Source organism: Plectropomus leopardus, chromosome 3 (genome assembly GCF_008729295.1).
Source record: "Plectropomus leopardus isolate mb chromosome 3, YSFRI_Pleo_2.0, whole genome shotgun sequence".
Lineage (NCBI taxonomy): Eukaryota > Metazoa > Chordata > Actinopteri > Perciformes > Serranidae > Plectropomus > Plectropomus leopardus.
Genome location: NC_056465.1, coordinates 32,413,692 through 32,433,534, shown reverse-complemented (window position 1 = coordinate 32,433,534; position 19,843 = coordinate 32,413,692). Strand labels below are relative to the sequence as shown.

At 39.8% G+C, this 19,843-nt stretch overlaps 1 protein-coding gene across 12 annotated transcripts in view; it reads right to left on the bottom strand.

Moving 5' to 3' along the window:
• fryl (furry homolog, like) overlaps positions 1-19,843 on the bottom strand; it is a 95,041-nt gene that overhangs the window by 29,792 nt on the left and 45,406 nt on the right. For 8 of the 12 annotated variants that reach the window (XM_042483371.1, XM_042483376.1, XM_042483341.1 and 5 more), the window contains 31 exons: positions 18,204-18,248; positions 15,222-15,325; positions 14,944-15,052; positions 14,745-14,831; positions 14,489-14,660; positions 14,250-14,382; positions 14,057-14,164; positions 13,702-13,939; positions 12,826-13,002; positions 12,620-12,706; positions 12,264-12,532; positions 11,078-11,285; positions 10,665-10,789; positions 10,499-10,556; positions 10,317-10,408; positions 10,037-10,209; positions 9,427-9,587; positions 9,233-9,343; positions 7,080-7,234; positions 6,872-6,971; positions 6,578-6,746; positions 5,469-5,737; positions 5,218-5,358; positions 4,961-5,129; positions 4,775-4,859; positions 3,323-3,435; positions 3,088-3,238; positions 2,597-2,700; positions 2,159-2,341; positions 1,417-1,618; positions 84-205 (listed from right to left, as the gene is read on the bottom strand). In XM_042483371.1, the coding sequence (XP_042339305.1) occupies positions 84-205; positions 1,417-1,618; positions 2,159-2,341; positions 2,597-2,700; positions 3,088-3,238; positions 3,323-3,435; positions 4,775-4,859; positions 4,961-5,129; positions 5,218-5,358; positions 5,469-5,737; positions 6,578-6,746; positions 6,872-6,971; positions 7,080-7,234; positions 9,233-9,343; positions 9,427-9,587; positions 10,037-10,209; positions 10,317-10,408; positions 10,499-10,556; positions 10,665-10,789; positions 11,078-11,285; positions 12,264-12,532; positions 12,620-12,706; positions 12,826-13,002; positions 13,702-13,939; positions 14,057-14,164; positions 14,250-14,382; positions 14,489-14,660; positions 14,745-14,831; positions 14,944-15,052; positions 15,222-15,325; positions 18,204-18,248 (4,420 nt within the window). The remainder of the gene's footprint in view (positions 1-83; positions 206-1,416; positions 1,619-2,158; positions 2,342-2,596; positions 2,701-3,087; positions 3,239-3,322; positions 3,436-4,774; positions 4,860-4,960; positions 5,130-5,217; positions 5,359-5,468; positions 5,738-6,577; positions 6,747-6,871; positions 6,972-7,079; positions 7,235-9,232; positions 9,344-9,426; positions 9,588-10,036; positions 10,210-10,316; positions 10,409-10,498; positions 10,557-10,664; positions 10,790-11,077; positions 11,286-12,263; positions 12,533-12,619; positions 12,707-12,825; positions 13,003-13,701; positions 13,940-14,056; positions 14,165-14,249; positions 14,383-14,488; positions 14,661-14,744; positions 14,832-14,943; positions 15,053-15,221; positions 15,326-18,203; positions 18,249-19,843) is intronic. The other 4 variants (XM_042483346.1, XM_042483388.1, XM_042483366.1 and 1 more) reach the window with 1 other exon arrangement.

Genomic DNA, 19,843 nt, shown 5'->3' with positions numbered 1-19,843 from the left:
AACACGATAAAAGCTGTCGAAATTATATCTGTATTCCAAAATGAAGATCGGAAAATAAACAAGCAGTTATGGACCACACAAACCTGACTGGGAGTGTTTGAAAACGGTCACGACATGTCTGACAAAAACGCTCAGCTGGTCGGCGCTCTTGATGTTGGGGTTCTTGGGCGATACATCCTCGTGGTTCCAGAGGGGGCCTCGCTTTCTACAAGGCGAGCAAGACACGCATCAGACAACATGACATTTTAAAGCTACAAAATTACAGCGCACCACAAAATATTGGCTGATGTTATCACACCAGGCAGAAGGAGCCAATATGACACCAACCCGAAAATCAAAACCATGCAGTGTAAAAATACCCAGTCCTTTCAGACACTGCTGGAAGCATGAAAGCAAATAATGGAACAGAATGAAGAACATGGTGCAGAAGTGTTCATACATCGGTATGATTCAAACATGATACATACTATTTATGTGTTATACACTGAGCCAAGTTAGATAGTCACAAGAAGTGGTAGCAATATGCCTCATTTCCACTGCATAATTTGGCTAAACTCAACTCAAAGTACTTTGTTTGTTTTCTTTTTTTGTTTTCCACTGCAGGTGTTAGCCCATCAGTGTAGGTGAGAAATCACAACTGATTGCCATACCAACAGCATGTGAAACTGCTGTGACAGTATCTTCAACGCAGCACTTGCAACTTCTGCACTTTGTCAATTGTTCAGCATAATATATGTAATGTACAGCATAGCTTTGCAAGCTGCCGTTTTTTCAAAATTTGGGTCAAGTAAACCTAAAAATTACTGCTTATTTTAGTTACTTTCAAAGCGTTTACTGTTATATTTACTTTTTTCAAGTTAGATATTTTTCTTTTAGTCTTTTTATGTCTCATTTTTTTTCCTCATAATCTTTTTTTTTTCCAGTAGATCCACTACGACCTGTTGAAATATGGACTGAGTTGCTTCCTGGGGTTGGAGGAGGGAAATATTGTTGTGTACTATTTATTAGTTTGTTTTTGATAGTTTTCCATGTTCCATTATTTAAAAAAAAAAAGTTGATTAAAAAAATCAACTGCAGTTGCTGTTGACTGTATCTTGGCTATTTTTAAATTGCAGGTTTTTGCAAGTTGTTCTATGTTGAAATAATGAGAATTCTCTCTGACCGAATGGTGCTCTACAACGTTTAAATCCACTTTCTAGTATTGTCTCAGCTCACTTGAATTCTCCACCAAGGTGGAGCAAAACAATACCAGGTACCATCTATAACTTTGTCTAATGGGAATCCAAACAAGAGCAGGTTGATTTGAGGACAGCCATGCCTTATCACGCAGTGGAAATCCGGTAATAGTAGCTAAATGGTGAATGTGTAATTTTTGTTCTGGAAGATACTTGTTTTAATAAAACGGGATCGTCTCACCTTGAGGTAATGAACTCAATGAGAGCTTTAACTTTCTCGTCCTGTTCAGCAGTGGCATCTACCTCACTGAGGAGTGAGGGGGAGAGGTGGGACAGAGCACTTCCCCCTGTCCCAAGACTTATACTGGACGACGTGGAGCTCGAGCTGAGGCCGGAGTCTGTCATTGGTGACGGCTGACAGTCTGGCAAAAGCTCCTGTACTCCTGTAGGGATAACAGACATTTGTACTTTACACACTGAGCTGTATGGTGTGCTTTAAAGGCATTTTTTATAATGCACTTCACTTTGGAACAAATCTCAAAGTGCTACAAGATAAAAGCAATAATATAAACAAAGCAGATAAACACAACCAAAATAAAAGCATATTTAAAATTCATAAAAAAATAAGAGCATACTTTTTAATTATATTTTAACAATAAAATATTTTAAAAATGTTTCTTGTTACAAGCATAAACACAGGTCTAACTTATCATGACTAAGTTTGTTTTTTCATCTGTGTTTAAAATTTATAAACAATAAACACACACTTGACATTCGGTAACAAGGAAACCTTCCTGTTTAGGGCTTGATCTTTGCTGCCACCCTGTGATCTGCTCAGGCAGTACAACACAAGTATGAGCAATATTTCTAGTTACGACAAAGAAGTATTACCAAAGCTGGTAGGAAATCAGTTCAAAATCCTACTTGAACAATACTTTGATGTCCTCGTCTTTTCTGGTTCTGAGCTCGAAAGCAGAACTGACCTGTGAGGTTGATCTCTGGAACTACTGGCTTCACAGTCAGGACCCTCGGATCATTGTAGTCTCGGTTGCGTAACAGCACCATAGCCACAGATTGAACACTGCTATTCCCTCCCTGGACGACGAGCAGGTGAAGCAGCAGACGTTTGCAGTGCTCGTACACCTCTGGGTGCTGGTGATCAAACCCTGGAAGAAGACACAAGGACAGGGAGCAAGATAAGACTTGAGCGAGTAGAAGAATAATTAAGTATGAAATCAGAAGTCACTCCTCCACTGGGTTCTTCTTCATGTACCTTTTAAATAGTTTCCTTTTGAATTTGCTTATTTGGTACAAAAGATCGGGTTATTAAGGCACGAACATGAGGCACAAAAAGAAGAAAACAAAATCTGTTCCTGGAAGATACAAGCATCTAAAATATCAAGAATCAGGACATGAGTTACCTATAAAAATCGAATGTAGCAAGAGGTGCAGGTAGGCACTCCAGTCCACTTTGACCCCATGGTCCACAATTAGGTCTGTTAGAAGGATGACTGCAATGTTGCATCTGGAAAAACACAAGAGATGGGTTTCATTAGGCAAAGAACACAACTGAATAATGCAGAGAATGAGTAAAATAATAATAATAATAATAACTTTACTCATGTAGCACATTTACAGAGAAGCAGGAATGGGATACATAGATGTCGATATAACAATGGAAAGCCAAACAGTCCTGCTAAACACAAGCTAGAAGAAACCAGGGTAAAGCCAGAATAAAATTAAAACCAGAGGACAAATAATACAAGATGCAGGATGCATAATATCAACATAAAATAGTACAAAGAAATAGACCAGAAACAACATCAACGGAAAGAATAAAAGCAATAAAACCATAAATAAAAGGAAATAAAAATAAACACATAAATTATTAAAAAGATAAAATTTAGTGTACCTGTGGAGCGCTACACCAGGGGTGTTTGTCTCTGGCAGGTAGTCCACAAGAGGAGACCAGCAGCCTCCTGTTGGAGGGAAGGGGAGAGGCTCCGGCCGGTTGTGATCCATCACTTTCAAACGCCAGTTAGCGTAAAGTGGCATGGAGTCACCTGGAGAAGGGAGAACCAGAAATGTTGATGGGAAATAATTTAAGTAGTGTTTAGTTTAGTGGTCTTTAATGAGTTTGCCCTTACTCTTCTCTTCTTCATAGGAGCCTCCGGAGCTGCTGCTGTAACGAGATTCCAGACGGTGGTGCTGACGGTTCAGGTTGCTGTTCAGACCACTGTAGATGTCCAGGTGGGTGTAACTGCAGAAAAGACACGCTTGATTTAAAAGGATAGTGCCAGCATTTCATTTTATTTTTGCCCATGGCCAAAAACTTGACTCTAATGCTTTGCATCAGCATAATGTTTCAATTAAAAGTATCTTACTTCATAGCTCTGTGCCTCTGATATGTTACTAAAATAGAGTATTTCATCTCATTTAATTTAAATAAATAATTAAGTAGCCGTTGTAATATCAGTTTTTTTTCTACAGTAGTTATATCACACAAACAGATGATTTGAGTCTCGTGCCTTGTTAAGACTACCAGTCCAAATACGTTTAGGATTTTTTTGGCATTCCCATATTGATTCTAGAAATTCTGGAAAGTAAAAAAAAAAACAAACAAAAAAAAAACCACAAGACATTTGGAGGTGGTCTGAAAAGCGATTCCAGTCAGATTTCTACAGTTGCTTCTCAATCTGTATTCTATGGACGTTCAAATCGGATTTCAAAGTGTCTTTTGCACATCAGATCCAGAGTGACTGAGCAGAATCCATGCTGCTACCACCAGAGCGCTACGGAGGAGTTTGTCTGGTGCAACGGAGGAGTTCTGCACTGCGACTTGACAATGTAATTGGATAGCGAAATGATGGACATTTATTTCTCACACTTCTGTGTCACCAGCGTAGCTTTGTAGTTACTGACATCTACATCACTACCACAGCAACACAGGTAGGTTGGTGGTGTTTGACACACAAATCTGATCACTTTAGAAAAACAGAGCAGAGAGTCTGTCTAAAGAAACAAATCTGATGTGCCTGCAGTCTGAAGCCCTAAACTTTCAGAATGTTTTAATGTATTCCAAATAAGAGCCACTTTCCTTTTTTTAAGGAAAATCATTTCAGTAATTTACTACTATTGCTGAATTTCCAAAAATAACAACAATAATCACATTATGTGTCTTTACTGTAGGGCTGTAATGGTATGAGATTCTTACAGTATGAAAACCATCTCAGAAGGTTTTGGTTGAAAATTGAAAAAATGTTTTATGACTATAATTAAGACTCAATACCATTTTTTAATGTCAGTATGTGTAAAAACTTCCCCTTTTGAAAAAAACTTAAATAAATGTGAGATTTTCCATTCCATTTCCAATACTGTCGATAGAGAAAATGTACAGCAAATCATTGGTATCGTCTCTCATAAATCCGTATACGTTAAAACCAGTTTATCACTACAACCATTCTGATGGTTGATGATGATATTACAGGTCTTAGTGGTGGCCATACACTGTACATCCTCCACATACACATACGTCCTGCACCTTCAGTTATATGTTCTGTTAAAACGCTAACAGAATAGTGCCATATTTCATCGTGTACCTGTCCTCCATGTTCGAGTCTTTGATTTTGCTGTCATGATGACCGTCGTTTCCTGGCACCATGGTATTGCTGCTGGAGGTTGTTCCTGTGAGGGCAGACATGAAACATTGACCATCTAGGGTCGAAAACATGATTTGGTAGTGGAGACACGGCCTAAGCCGTGAACTGTGAACACTGATCGTTAACCTGAGGTGACGGAGGGGATCTTGTAACTGGAGGTGATGCGGTAGTAGGGGGGGTTGTCCATGTGAGTGACAGCTGAGCTAACAGGATCGGTCAACTCGAGCTCACACATCAACTCCTCCAGCAGCTGCATAGTCTTATCTCTGCCCAAGTAAACCACGACTCGTTTCACCTGAGGACACACGTGTCATGAGGAGTAAGTGGTTGAAACAGCACACGGGGATACAATAAATACATGATGGAAATATCCCGTGACTCACATAGGGCAAGAGGCTGGGGTCACTGTTGACTCCTGACATGCTGATGAGGAAGTGCAGAATGATTTTGAGGTTCTTTGGCCAGCTGTCCGCTAATGTGGTCCATACATTCTCAATCTCTGACCAAGCAAACTCATCTCCATACTGTAAAAGAAAAACTTCATCATCAACGAATTCTTTAAACAAAGATTTACAAAGTTCTGCTGTTAATCTGCACATACGACAGAGCGCAGACGGTGGTTTTTCTGTCTCACCTTAGCGGTCATGAACATGAGATTGTTGAGCACCATGGTTGTTGCACGAGGGGAGCCCCAGCCCTCTCCACGGAGCCAGCGCCGGCTGTTGACCATCATGATCTCCCGTTCGTGTACGTCCTCGTCATCCTCACCGCTGCCGCAATCCTCCGGTCGCCGTGCAGTTGGTTTGAAATCAACCAGCTCCACGTTGTTCATCCAAGGCAGGAGGTAGTGCAGCATGACCTGGCGACCACCGGGATGCGCCGTCTGGATACGCTGGCTCACCTCTGGAGCGGAGACAGTAGGAAGGCAGTTGTTAGTTGAAGAGGATTCCTAGCTTAAGTGTACATATGTTTTATTTGTAAGTAAGTGAGAATATGTGGATACGGAAGTATTATATATTTGCTTTTTTCAACAAAAACAATTCGAAAAAAAGAAATGAAAGTAGAGGAAAGAAAAGAAATGCAATTATCCTGTAAATTGTATTTTATCTGTATTACATAGGGATTATAACTGTAAGTGCTGGAAAACATTTCTGTATTTTTGAAACTGTGGTTGTGAAAGTCACAAATAAAAATAAAAATAAAAAGGAAGATGATTCCTAGTTATTAGACAATAAAGGAACGGTCTGCCAATTTTTAACATTATTTCCATCTTTCCAACAGTATGGCATGGCATGGCATCTATGACACCTGACCATGTGCTCTGTTTTGCTTTAGGAAGGTGGAGTGATCTTGTTTATTCCAGTCATGCAATGATTAATCCACTGATTAGCATGATTTTAAAAAGCTACACCAGCCAGCACGTGAGTGTGGATTTTCCCTGATCAAGTAGTCAAAAGCAGTTCAAATTGAAGTCTGCTGTGCTTGTATCTGACTCTGTTTCCATCGTGTTCACTAGAAAGTAAACAACGTGATCCAACAGCAAAACTCCCCAGAATATTGTTGCACAAGATGTTTTTATATCTGTCATTATTCATAACATGCAGACAATTTGCAGTCTAAAATCTCAGTGTTTTGCTTACACCGACAAAAGGCAGAGTGCTGCCGTCACAGACAGATAAAACTAAGACCTTCAAACACCCTGCTGCCTCACCAGCAGCAGCTGTACCAAATAATGTAGCAAACCTGAGAAGATGGGCAGAGTGAGCTCTGGGTAAGTCCTTGCAAGCTCCTCAGACAGCTGGTAGTAAGACACAGAGTAGAGGTGTGGCAGCGGAGAGGGAGGAGTCAAGATACCATCCGTTCGCAGGATCTCCAATTTGTGGGCGTAACGGAAGAGCTTGGGCTCCAGAATCTGTTAGTTTACACACACACAGACATACAGTCACGGGTATTGTATTTTATTTTTAAAAAAAGTGCATGTAGATGTTATGTGTAGATGTATAAAAGTGAAGTTTTAGACGCAAAGAAAATTCTGACCTGTAACAGCTGCATTGCCACCTCATAGATGTCCCTGGAAGAGTCAGCCGCCTTGAACAGAATCAGGTTCAGCAGCACCACAGTGTCAAATTGGTAATCCCTAAGAGAAAATATAACACACAAGCAGTAATTGAGTTGCAATTCTTTGGTTCCAAAGGGACAAACAAACCCACAAAAATGCCAAGCTGAGGCTGGGCTTGTTTAGTACCTGTTGTGAAAGACATTAGCGATGGCCCTGAAGCAACCGGCAGCCACACGACGAGAGCCGGTGTAGCAGCGGTCCACAGCCCAAAACATGAGGTTGCTCTGGTCTGGATTCAGCTCCAGCAGCAGCATCACGGCCTCACAACCCAGCTGGTGAACCTACAAGAGACACACAGAAACTGTTAGAAACACAAGTTTACATCTTCCAACAGTCAATAAACAAGCCCATTTATTTCTCAGTAGCTAATATCAGTATTCAGTACTAACATTAGTGTAGCCATGACATCATACTGCAAAACACTGTTTTTTAAAACTGGAGCCACTATGAATTATGCATTGACAAAAAAGTTTGCAGGCATTAAATATCACTGCGTAAAGTATTCCACATACTATATACAGAATTACTTTTTTGTAATCAACTTTTTTTTATTTTTTAACATGGAGAATAAACAGCAAACACACTGATACATAACAATACCCACACCCCCTTAACCAAATCACATTATAAAAGGCCTTGGAGAATCTACTGCAGAAGAAAATTAAGAAATTATTAAAGGAAAAAAGAGACATAATTTTAAAAAAAAATAATATGTAAAATAAAGTCAAACTTAATGAAAAGTAAAAAAAACAGTAAAAAGTAAAAATAACAATAAAAATTCTGATTTTAATTTTTGTTTTTTAGCTGCTGCCCAAATTGTGGGCACTTTGATAGTAAGCAACTGCTCACAGAATTACTAAAAAAAAAAAAAAGGGAGTATATCTCTAAAACAAGGAATACAAAGGCTAATATTTGTGATTTAGCAACTAAATACTATGTGGATTAAAAAGTGATTTAATTCCTTATTGCTTTCTGTAAATCATCTATTTCATTGTGTGAGCCTTTTTATGAATGATTCACTCTGAAAAGCGCTGATATCTTAAAGTACTTGTGACAACCACTATGTGGTGCTAGTGTCAATGTATTTGAACCTCTGCTGTATAACATTGACCGGAGGAAGTCTTCCAGCACAGCCAGACTGATTCAATTGCTCCTCATAAAATAATTATACCACGCTTAGTCTAGCTGTATCACAAGAGATATAATAATTATATACTCATCTTTTTTTAATTGTCACCATTACATTCATTGATCAAGATTACCTGGTTTGGGTGGAGTTTATGATCTTGCTAAGAGGTTTTATTTGCTTTGATGAAGACTGACAGGTCAAAACTTGTAGTGTTGCCTTTGAGTGTAAGCTAATTATCTCAGGAAAAAGTAAGAACCATTTCTGTTATAACACAAATCTATTAGGCTTTTCCTTATTTTCTGTTATATTTTCTTTACATGTGTATCATTTGTTACACTGTTGGATGTTCATATAAAATGTGACTAAAGTTTCAAATAATGAGGAAAAACGTATGTAGAAGTAACCTCTGTAAGCAAAAACCTCTGGCTTCAGACTGTTCTGAATACACTGCATGTAGTGTTTACTTCTTTTGCTACAAACTGGCGTCACCTTGTGATGTATTTCTTTATTTAGTCATCTGCCCCAGGCATGTTACTGCAAGTGTTTACATTACATAAACTGCTTCATGTAGCTACATGCTAGTGTCAGGGAAACATGAAATTTTGGTGCAAATGTTGTAAATTTTACCTGATTTTGAAACATTTTCCTGCTTGAACATTACAGTTGTAAACATTTTGATTTAGAGGCTTTTATTGGTGATTTTGTTCATGGTAGAAAGTACCGCTTTACCCTGTTATAGTCAAACCCCTGCTGCCATCATGGTATAGAGACGCCGAGAGATCAGATACAGGATGACCTGAGAGCACTGACCTATCAGAGCTTTTTTGGGGGGCAGGCTCAAAAAGACAGGCGCTAAAAATGAATCATTAACAGTGGGTGACAGTATCGACAAGTATAAGGAAAATCATTTGTTTTAACATTAAAAGGTGTCAACATGCTATAATCGAAACCCAAAATACAAGTCTGAACCTGAGGATAAGCATAACAGGTCTTCTTTAACTTTCTGTTTCACACTGAAAATTTGGCTGAATGCTTCTTTGGCAATGCAACCTCAACCTAAAATCCAGAAATCATCCATATGCCCTTCTCACGGTCATATACAATTTTAGTGATGATCAAAGCAGACCTAAATAATACAGGGTTTTTTCACCTTCTTGTCCTGAGAATCCAGGATGTTGTCCAGCCACTTGTAGAGGTAGCCATCAGAGGAAAGGCCAACATTATCAGCTACAGGTCCACAACACAACACTGCAGACATGGCCTGGAACATTAAAAAAGATGTCAGTTATCTGCAAGTATGGACTGTGTCTCAACATTTAGGTCATTAAATGCATTTGAGTGTACCTTTAGTGCACAGTACTGATGGCGGTTGATCTGCATATTTCTGTCGCTGTAGCGGTCCAGAGGAGTGAACATGATGCTGAAGGGTCCGGCCCAGTGACTGAACAGCATGAACAGACTGTGTCTCAGTGACTGCTGGGGGAAGATGGTCCTCCTCTGGTGCACTGAAAACAACAAGTAAACAAATAAGTGTATAAGACATTAAACCTTTAGTATGGCACATTTTAGGAGCTTTCCATTCTTCTTTTTTGATAATTTTAGATGTGCTCGTCTTTTGAGTTTTTCTCATCTATGAACATAGTGGCATCATGTCAAAAGCCTGGCATTTCAAGGGTGAAATTCTGAAAATTAAAAAAATATTTGACAGTTATGATTAAGACTGATGATTAAAAAAAACTAATTAAATGAAAGTAGAAAATAATATTAATGTACAACGTTTTTTAAAGCTTGATATTGAAAAGCGCATTTTGTGCACAGAACGATCCAAGTGTGTGTTATATTAAAGTGGGCCCTAAGGGTTAATTTTTATCACCCTAGCTTCAGACAGACATTCAGGGAAAATCTGTTTCTGACAGACTGATGTAAGTGAATTAAGTGAGAAAGATATTTATACCTGGGACATTCTGAATGATGTTGGCCACAAGTGCACTGAAGTGACAGCGGATGTCCTTCAGTGTGTCAGAGTCCTTGTCATTTTCAGCCTCAAGCAGCTGCCTGGTCAGATCAACGTACTCAAGCAGCGTGCTGTTCAGAGAGTGGCTCTCTCCATCTAACCCTCCACTGGCTCTGTAACATGAAAAATCACAAAGAAAATATATTTTTGTTTACATTAGCCGTATGAAAGTGCAAATTTTTTCCTGATGATATTTCCTAATTTGTTGTGAATTACATACATCTGACTGATGACACCAGCATCAGCCAGCAGCTCAAATATCCGGACCAGCTGGACCCTGAGGATGTCACGACGCCTGCGTCGCTTCATGTTCTGCAGAGTAAAGACAGCAGCATTGTAAATCAGTAAACTGTCCTTAAACACAAAACTGTGGCGGGAATTATTCCTAGCAGATTAACTTACTTCAGGTCTTCTTTCAAGAGCCTCTTTTATGATGGGATTCAGCTCCTCTATCAACTCTCTGAAGGATTAAAAAGTTACATATGAATAAAAGTAAAAAGTGACATATTTTTTAAAAGTGTAGCAGCATATTTCAAGTATACGAACAATCATCTTGAGTGTTGTTTACCTGAAGGCCACGGGGTTGGTCCTGCCAAGCCCCAAAACAAGAGACTCTGTGATGTCCATGCTCTCAGAGCGCATCATTGGAACAATGTGTTTGAACAGGGAGGAGGGGGACGGAGTACCAACAATCTATTAAAACACACAGAAAGAGCAATGTCAAAGCTGAAATGTAAAAACAAAGGAATTAATTAATATCTGTTCCTTGTTAACTGCTGCAGTGTTATATTGGTCCTATATTTTTATGACTTAAAAATGCATGGTTACATATAACATGTAGTAGCACTTAAATTGAAACAGGATTTCATTTTTACATGTTGTACACAACTTTCCTCACAAGACTTTAATATAAGCGATACCGTTTTTGTATGTCCCAGACTTTATAAATGTGTGTGGACAGACTGTAGAGGTTCTCCTGACCTTTGAATCATAACTGTAGCCGCTGTCCGGCGTGGACGCCAGCGTCTCAGGCGGGGAGCAGCGGACGGAGCCAGAGGTGGAGGATGAGGAACACATGGAGGGGGAGGAGGAGGCAGAGCTGCAGCACAGAATCAGGTAGTTCCTCCAAAGGCCGATGTAGGAGTCACTGCTGTTCAGACTGTTCAGTTTCTTTGCATTGATGGGGCTGCTGTTGGTAGACATACATACAAGAGAAATCAGATCACTAGGCAGGTTTCCATTACAGATTTGCGCAAAACGCAAGTAATATTTTCAAAATATAGATAAAACACAATTGCAAGATGACTGCGTTTCCACTGAGTGATGTTATGTGACTTCTCGTCTCGTGATAACATTCCAAGAAGCATGCTTATGGATTTTCAAAACATTAGCAGGTTTATTTCTATTGCAGCCACCGCGCTAGCCGTCATTATTTGCAGTTGAAGGCGATGCAGGTGTGTAATGTGAGTGATAATGAAAAGGCAAGCCCCTTATACATAAGAGCGGCCACGTATGAGGGATTTCTAGGAGGTGATAGTCCACGATTTCACAGAGGAATTATGAATTCAAAACTTTTGGATGATCCGCTCAACTTTTAAAAAGTTATGCGATGCAGTAACACTTCTTGAGGCGCCTGTTGCATCATGCCTGAGGGAGCCAGCTCCTACTGACAAGCGCAAAGCCATAGCATCATGTGACCTATAAAAGCAAAAAAATTTGCAGTTTTGCAAAATATGTTTTTTTTTTTCAAATCGCCTGAAATACCACCTCATGCGAGCATAAAAACTTTATCGCGATTTTTTTTTTTTTGAAATTGGCATGTTTCCATTAGGCATATTATATATTTGCAATTTGCGGGTTAACTGAAACCCACCCAATGGCATTACATCAAAAGGGCGGAAAAACACTAAACTCTCAGCCAAGAGAAAGAAGTAGCTGTCTTCTGCCACACACAAGGGCATCCCTATAATAATGCGAGCTTAATGGGCATTAAGCTTTATTTGGTACAGAGCTTCAGTTCACAATCCCAGCACACAATGTCACCACAACAATGTTAACTGGCCTTTTCAATAACAATAATAAAAAACAAAAAACACCCTCAATCACGAAAAAACACACATAAATGTACAAGCAGAACACAAAGACAGAGAGGCTTGAGGAAACATACTTGATGTCAACTTGTGGAGACAGTAGCTGCAGGCGGGTGTAGGCAAACATCCAGGCGTAGTTGAGGGCGGTGGGGCAATGTTTGGGCAGGTTCTCCTGCCGCAGGTAGCTGGAGAAGCTAATGACCCAGGGGTCCTGGCCCTGAGTAACATGAGCAAACACCCAGATGTGCGAGGGGCTCACCACATCAAACTGGTGGCTGATGGGAGACGAGCTCCACTCTGCTAGCGTCTGAAGATCAATCCCACTGGGGCAGTACAGCAGGTTGGTCTACAGAGAGAACCACAGGGACAAACTGAGTTTCAGATGATTTTGTACAAGTTTTATGATTCTGTAAGTAAGAAAGGGCGTTTATACCTGGTCAGCTCCTGTGAGATGAATGAAACTCTCCAGCACTGATGCACTTAATCTGTCCATTACATCAATGGCCAATTCCTCATCCGCCTGGACGATAAAGGTAGGTAGAACAAAGGTCAGACAACAGAGTACCTGTAAAGTTTTATACACATCTGACTGCGATTTGTCACATGGGATAAAATGTGGTTTAAGTTCTGAGTTATTACCTTGCCAATGCCCAGTGCAGTGTGCAGCGCACGGACCTCCTTCAGCACGTTAACAGCAAGTCTGCGTGTGGCAGGGCGGCAGCTACAGAGCACCACCAGTGCTAAACCCTCCACCACATGCAGCACACCTAACAGAGGAGTACGCTCCAGCGACAGAGAGTGACCGCTGCTTGAGCCCTGTATGAGACAAAATGTGATCAAAATCACTCAAACGTGAAGACAATCAGGTCACTGAAAATAACCAGCCATGAACACAAAGTAGACTAACCCACAAAAAATAAAATCAATAATTATGAGGGGAGTAAAGCTGAGGTTTATGACTGTTTCCCATCAAAATTAGTATGTGCACTCAGGTTTTTCAAACACGGGTAAACCCCCAAATATAGCCGACAGACTGCATTCCCACTGCCAGTGAGCACAGCACTGCAGCACGTCTGCCTTTCTGCCAGTGGTTTTGAGTGTGTTGGTTCTTTTTTTGGGCTGGAGAACAGGTAAAAAGCAGAAGGAATAGAGGTCTGCGAAAACCTTTCAGTGGTTTCTTCTCATTATGTCTTACTTATTCAGTCTCTTTCAAACTAAGCGCAGATTCATTTGGATCAGTGTTGTAGCGCTGCTAAGAGGAGACGCACTGTAATTATTGATGGCCCATCATTGCATTTCGCCTTTTCAGGAGCTGAAATTATCATGTTCCCTCGGAAGTTGTATTCCCATGAATGGCGATTGGAGTTGGAGGCGCTAAAAACCTGCGTCTACTGCCAAGTCATTTGACCCAGGTGTGAATGCCAGTTGTAATCATTCTTATAGCATTAAAAAACAGATGTTCACAGGATTTGGCTGTTTTTTGGTGCAGTGGGAATGAGGCTTTACTTGACTAACCTGTGAATCGTGGCTCTTATTGCTGCTCTGCACTGCCTGCCTCCATTGACTGATGAGCTGCAGCAGCATCTTGACAGCGTTGTCCAACAAAGTGGGGTGCACGTCGGTCACCTCTCTGACAATGAAGTAGACAAAGCCTGAGAGAACGTCCTCACGCCACTCCGGGAAATCCACCATCAGGGCCTGGAGAGTGGTAAAGGCAAGGCCACGTAGCTCCTCATCCATGTGGATGGTCAGTCTGGATAAGGAGAGCGAGCCAACAGGGAGAGACATTAGAAGACGAGTCAAAGGCCACCTGAGCTACAGCAGATTGTGTATAGATGTGTCTGCAGGAGGTTAGAGGAGGGTGAGTTACTTGGCTAGAAGCTCTATAAGGTCTTGTCTGCTCATGCCATCTGGTATCAGTCTTGGGATGGCGGCCACACACGTACGGAACAGATCGATCTTTGGCTTCCTCTCTCCCCTGTGGTGCAAACAGCTCATGAGAACCTGCTAAAGGTCAGACGTTACACAGAGTAACTGTATGAATCCTGGGTGTGGTTACTTACGTGATCATGTCCTCAGGCTCCTTATTGGACATCTGCACATTTGTCATGCTCATTGAGCGTCCCACTTCCTTGTCCAGGTGTCTCAGGATGTTATCCAAAGCCTTTCTTACTTGTGGGTAGTACAGTGACATGCCTAGAAACATCCAGCAAAAAACCCAATGCTTACCAATGCCACACTCTCTCAAAGGAAACATAGTTTTTAAATGTATCAGAAGTCAAGTTTCAAGGATCCAGCCCACCTATGACCTTGGCTTCTTCATCAGTGAGGGTGGTGTTGAGGAAGATCTTTTTGACACGCAGTGTGTTGCCAGAGGGCATGATGATCCCAGTTGTAGGCATAGGAGGCTCACCATCTTTCTGCTGTAGGCTGTCAGCAATCACCAAGAACGCTCGCAAACCGATATTCATCCTCTGTGAGAGCGAGTACAGGGAGAGGATGAGTGAGTGAATCCACCAACACTCCAACAACATCAGAACATCTTGTCTCTACTTTACCTCTGGGTTGATGGCAAAGGTTTTGTGAGATTTGCCCACACACAGGAGGTCATAGATAATCTCCTTCATAGCAAAGTCCAGTCTTTCCTGTAAGAAACAAACAGGCCAACAATCACTTACACACAGCTGCTACATAGCGTATCCTTAGGTTTAGCTCAGCTGTGAGATCCAGGTGTGTCACTTTATGCTCCAAGCTCACCTGAGCTATGAACTGGATGATCTTGACAAAGATGTTGAGGGGCGTGTCCCTGGGCACCACACTGCGGGAGCCTTTGGGGAAAAGTGCTGAAACGATGCTGAGTAGTCGACTGGTGGTGAAAAAATGAATGGAAATTTTAAGCTTATGTAGTGAGGAAAAGCAGAGGGCAATATATTAAACAACTTATAATTGATTGTCGTCAATAACAAAGGGTTTGATTTGAGTGTGTGTGTGTGTGTGTGCGCGTGTGTGTGATCATCCATGGGTTTGAAACTGACCTCTGTGTAACAGTATTACTCTCACACTTGATCCTGATAATGTAAACCCAGAGCAGTCTGTAGAGCGACTCCAACGCCACACGGGACATTTTGGGGTCTTTGTTCTGTTGATATAAAAAGAACAATATGAGCCGCTCACTTTAGTTCAGGCACCTGTGAGACTTGTGAGATCTTTTTTTTCCCTAGAAAAACTGATATCAAACCAAACTGGGTAAATGTATGATCATGTTTCAGTCTGTGCATCATTTCTAAAAAGTCACTGATTGATGTCTGAACAGATTAAGTCCACATGGTGTCATGATTGCTACGCTTTAAGCTTTTATAGTGAAATACAAAACTATTCACTGGCTTTTAGGAGCAAAGCTGAGAACAGAGACAGTCATTCCCAACAGGAAGAAAATGTAAGCAAGTCTTAGCAAACATTTTAATTTTGAACGTAATTAAAAATTGTGTCCTGGAGTAGAAAAACAGTAGATATTTCAGAATTTTTTTTGACTGACCAACCAAGTTTCCTGCTATGATGGATATCCATATTGTTGAGATACATGCACAGGGCCATACTACGAGCAACCGTGCTCAGAGCATGTGATGCGGGCATGTAAGGATTTCCAGATGACCTTTACCTTATCGGCTTGATGGAGGTTTGTTGTTTGCCCACACAGCATTAAGTGCCACTGGCTTGCACATCTCTGCCTTTTATCAAACCACATCACTGTCACTGCACCTCCTTTTTATTTATTCACCCATTTTAATATTTAACACAGATTAAAACCAACAAAACACTATTGTGTTTTGATGTGGTAAAAAATTTAAATTAACCTCAAAGTCTTAAAAACCGTGCAGTCAATCTGGTAACTCACAGTGAAGACACAGTTTAAGGACAGAGATCATCACTGCGTGGCCTTGCACCCGGATTACCACAGTTATCCTTTACAGAGGAAGCACATGTTTATGAGAACAGCACGCCATGGCCTAGCTTTAGCATGCTATATTGTACTCACAGACATGTCAGAGGCAGATATCTCAAAAACAAGGTAAATGCCGATAAATAAAGCTCAGGGGTAATGAGAAAATATTTCTGCATTGCACACCACAGTCCAGCAGTCTCTTTTTGTACTGCAACCATTTGTCTAGTCTTTCTGGCTGCAACTCAACAAATCACAGTCAGACAAAACTGTAGATCACTGAGCACAAACAAATGTTCGCTCCAACTGCTCCAGCACACATACGCCATCACCTTTGTTCATTAAAAAAGATTAAATAATTGGAAATTGATTTGGGAAATAAGAAGGTGAATTAATAATTGAGGTTCTATTTGAAGAACTCACACTCACCTGATGGTTCTTTTATTTGACTGAGGTCAGTAACTTATCTTATGGTCTTATCTTATGTTAATTTGTAAAATCATGAGTTCATTTTCTTCTTACATCCAGTGTTGTACACTGAATCATGATGACATAATCATATAGTGTAGGTCTTCAGGAATATAACCTCTTTAACATCATGTAATGTGTTAACTGTAGTATGGGATTAAGAGACCCCGCTGCATAACAGCTTGAATTTTGTTGGAAGTCCTGAGGAAAAAATGGAAACTTCTCACCTCAGATATAGATGTTGAGTAGCAATTTAATAAAAACTAATGTCAACAGCAAATATGCAAAGCACAGTGTGGCCGCTGCCAGCCAGTCTATCCCAAATCCAGTGGAAAAACAGAAAAAAAATGTAACATTACCAGAACAAACTGCAAAAACACCAAATTCCACAAGAGCAAAAGGTATATATTTTTATTCTTGTTCATATGAGTTTTGTCTGATCCTCTGGTAATAAGAAACAGAGACGCAAAAAAACAGTTTTTTTATTTATTAGCTATATTAAGTTAGCTTATTTATTTATTATTGTTTTTTTATTCTTTTATAAATATTTGATCAAAGAATGCTTCTGTTTCTCTAAATGTGTCTGCATTGTCTCTGTGAAATGTAATTATGTTTTGTACGAGAAAGTTGATTGTGCAGTTATCATTGTATAACTTATTTTTGATTATGTATCTGAAGTAGGGGTCGACAGATCATTGGCCTGGCCAATTATTGGGTCCAATATTCGTCATTATGCCTTTCATCTATATTGGCATTTTATTTTAATGATCACCAATAATATTAATTAATTAAAAAGTGCAAAGAAAGGGTCAGCATGGGAGGAACTTTTACTTTGTAAAACCTCAGGGAGCTTTTTTTTTCTACTTATTTTGTAATTAAATAAATAAAAAAAATGTCTGGAAACTTTCTGTGATGTTGAACGATTCAGTTTTGATTAAACATTTGCTAAAGGAATTTAAACAAAGTTCTGTGTTGGAGCTTGTTATATTTCAAATTCTAAATACTGACAGAAATATTTTGATTTTTTATTGCAAAGGCATACAGGTTTTAAATATTGGTTATTGGTCCCATTAACTACTAATAATTCCTGTCAGTATTGAACCTGGAAAACCAATATCAGCTGGTCCCCAATCTAAAGGGCACCATTGCTGAACATAAACCATTGTCACCATCTATTTATATTCAGTATGCCTGATATCATGCAGAGAATGTTTTCTATCAGTCCTCATGCAACCAGACAACATATTTTAAAGCCATTATTGCCCAATACCAATAAATTAACTTATATATTGTGCATCTCTACTAAACATTAACATGTATCTGCAGAAAAAATGCAAAAACATAACAGATATCAGACAAAAGTCATCATCACTGCCCAAAACACGAACCAGCTCAACAACAAAGCCTAACACTACACCACAAGGTACAAGGAGTTCACGTGTTCCTCTTCACACGTCAACGTCACAGTCACTACAGAGAACGATTCACTACCCAATCAGCCGAACAGGCAGAACAGTACTACCCTACGTCCTGGACAGGACCTGGACGGGACCTGGACCGTTAAAAGGAATGGGAGCACCAGGCAGGCCACTGACACCAGATAACTCACCTGCAGCGTCTCAATCTGCTTTCGGATGCTGTTGTTAGACGGCATCTGGAGCGAGTCAACGTGAGAAAAAGATCAAATGACAGGAGACAAAGAATGCAGGGTTTGGGGTGGGACACATGCAAGTTATAGGCAAAAACAAAACCTAAACAAATATGACAAGAGCAGTCCAAAGTATCTTTACTCCTGTCAGTGTGACTGAACATAAATCAACACTATATTACTGGAATGCAACACAATGAACTCTTTAACATGCCACTTGCTGATTTATTAGCGGAGTTACTAGTGGCATGCCTGTACTAAAAAGTCCATTTGTATTAGATATGGTATACCATATCTCAACATGGAGTGAGCAGAATTTTAATTTAAAAGTGAAAAAGCAAAGCAAAATAAGGTGTGCTGTGGTCTGGAAATCAGACAGTGGGACAGAGGAAATAATAAACATCAACAGATAAAGGACATAAAAGGAAAAGGACATTCAAAGATGTGAATGGAAAATGGATTTTTAAAAAAAATCGAAAAAGAGCAAACAAAACAAAATTGCCTGTTTAACCTACAAAGCTGACACCCATCAGCAGTCCATTTAAATCCATGTCAAGCAGGCTCAAAATGCAGTATTTTAACCCTGTGGGGATCAGACTTTAAAGTAGGGCAGCCCAATTTCAGTATAAATTATTATTTCCATTAGTTTGTAATGTTCTGTTACCACCAATAATAATCAGGTTCCAGGAAACTCTATTAACATATATTTTTTAATCTTGCCAATGTGCCAACATTTCTACAAATAGTCATAGCTCGATTTTTTTTCTGTATTCTTACTGAAGTTTATGTCAAATAAATAAAACCATATAATGCATGCGAGAACATACATGCACAAAATACAGCAGGCACGTGCATGCAGAAAAGTTAACTGTACTCAATCTAAATGTGTCTCTTGTAATTTGGTTTTAAAATCACATTATAATGAAATGCTTTAGTTATATCTTTCATCTACATGAGTTTTTGAGCTTCCTGCCCTTCCCCCAAAAAGGGGATAAATGATTACATTTACATGCACACTAATATTCCGCAACTATTCTGAATATGACGATATTCTGAATTTAATATGAGTGATGTAAATAGTATAGTCCGTATGGATATTTGTCAAATGATGTATTCTAGGATGAAGACGTGGGATATGCTGTTGTTATTCAGGTTTTAGGAGCATTATTTAGACATCCAGAGTATGCATCTCAACTAGGAATTTAATGGTGTTTGTGACAGTTTTTTGCCCGTTTACGGTCTGCTCTTTGTTTTGTCATGGAGATCTTATACACAAATTAACAAAGAAATAGATTGCAAGGCTGTAGAGATGCATGCCAAAAAGAAAATCCCTAATTTCCAGTTGGAAGAAGAAGCACACTAGCTTTTAAACATTATGACAGAAGGTTTTTGGGATAAGTGCAAATATGTTAACACGGACCATTTTGAGAAGGTGGTTGAAGATATGAAACAGGAAGGCTGTGTTTGCAGGGTCCAACAATCCTGGAAAAATCCTATTCTGATGCAACTAAGCAAAATGGCACAAGCGGCTTCAGCTGTTCCACTTTAATGTTAATAACGGTCAAAACTTTTAAATGCATTGTGAATAATAAAATCATTCT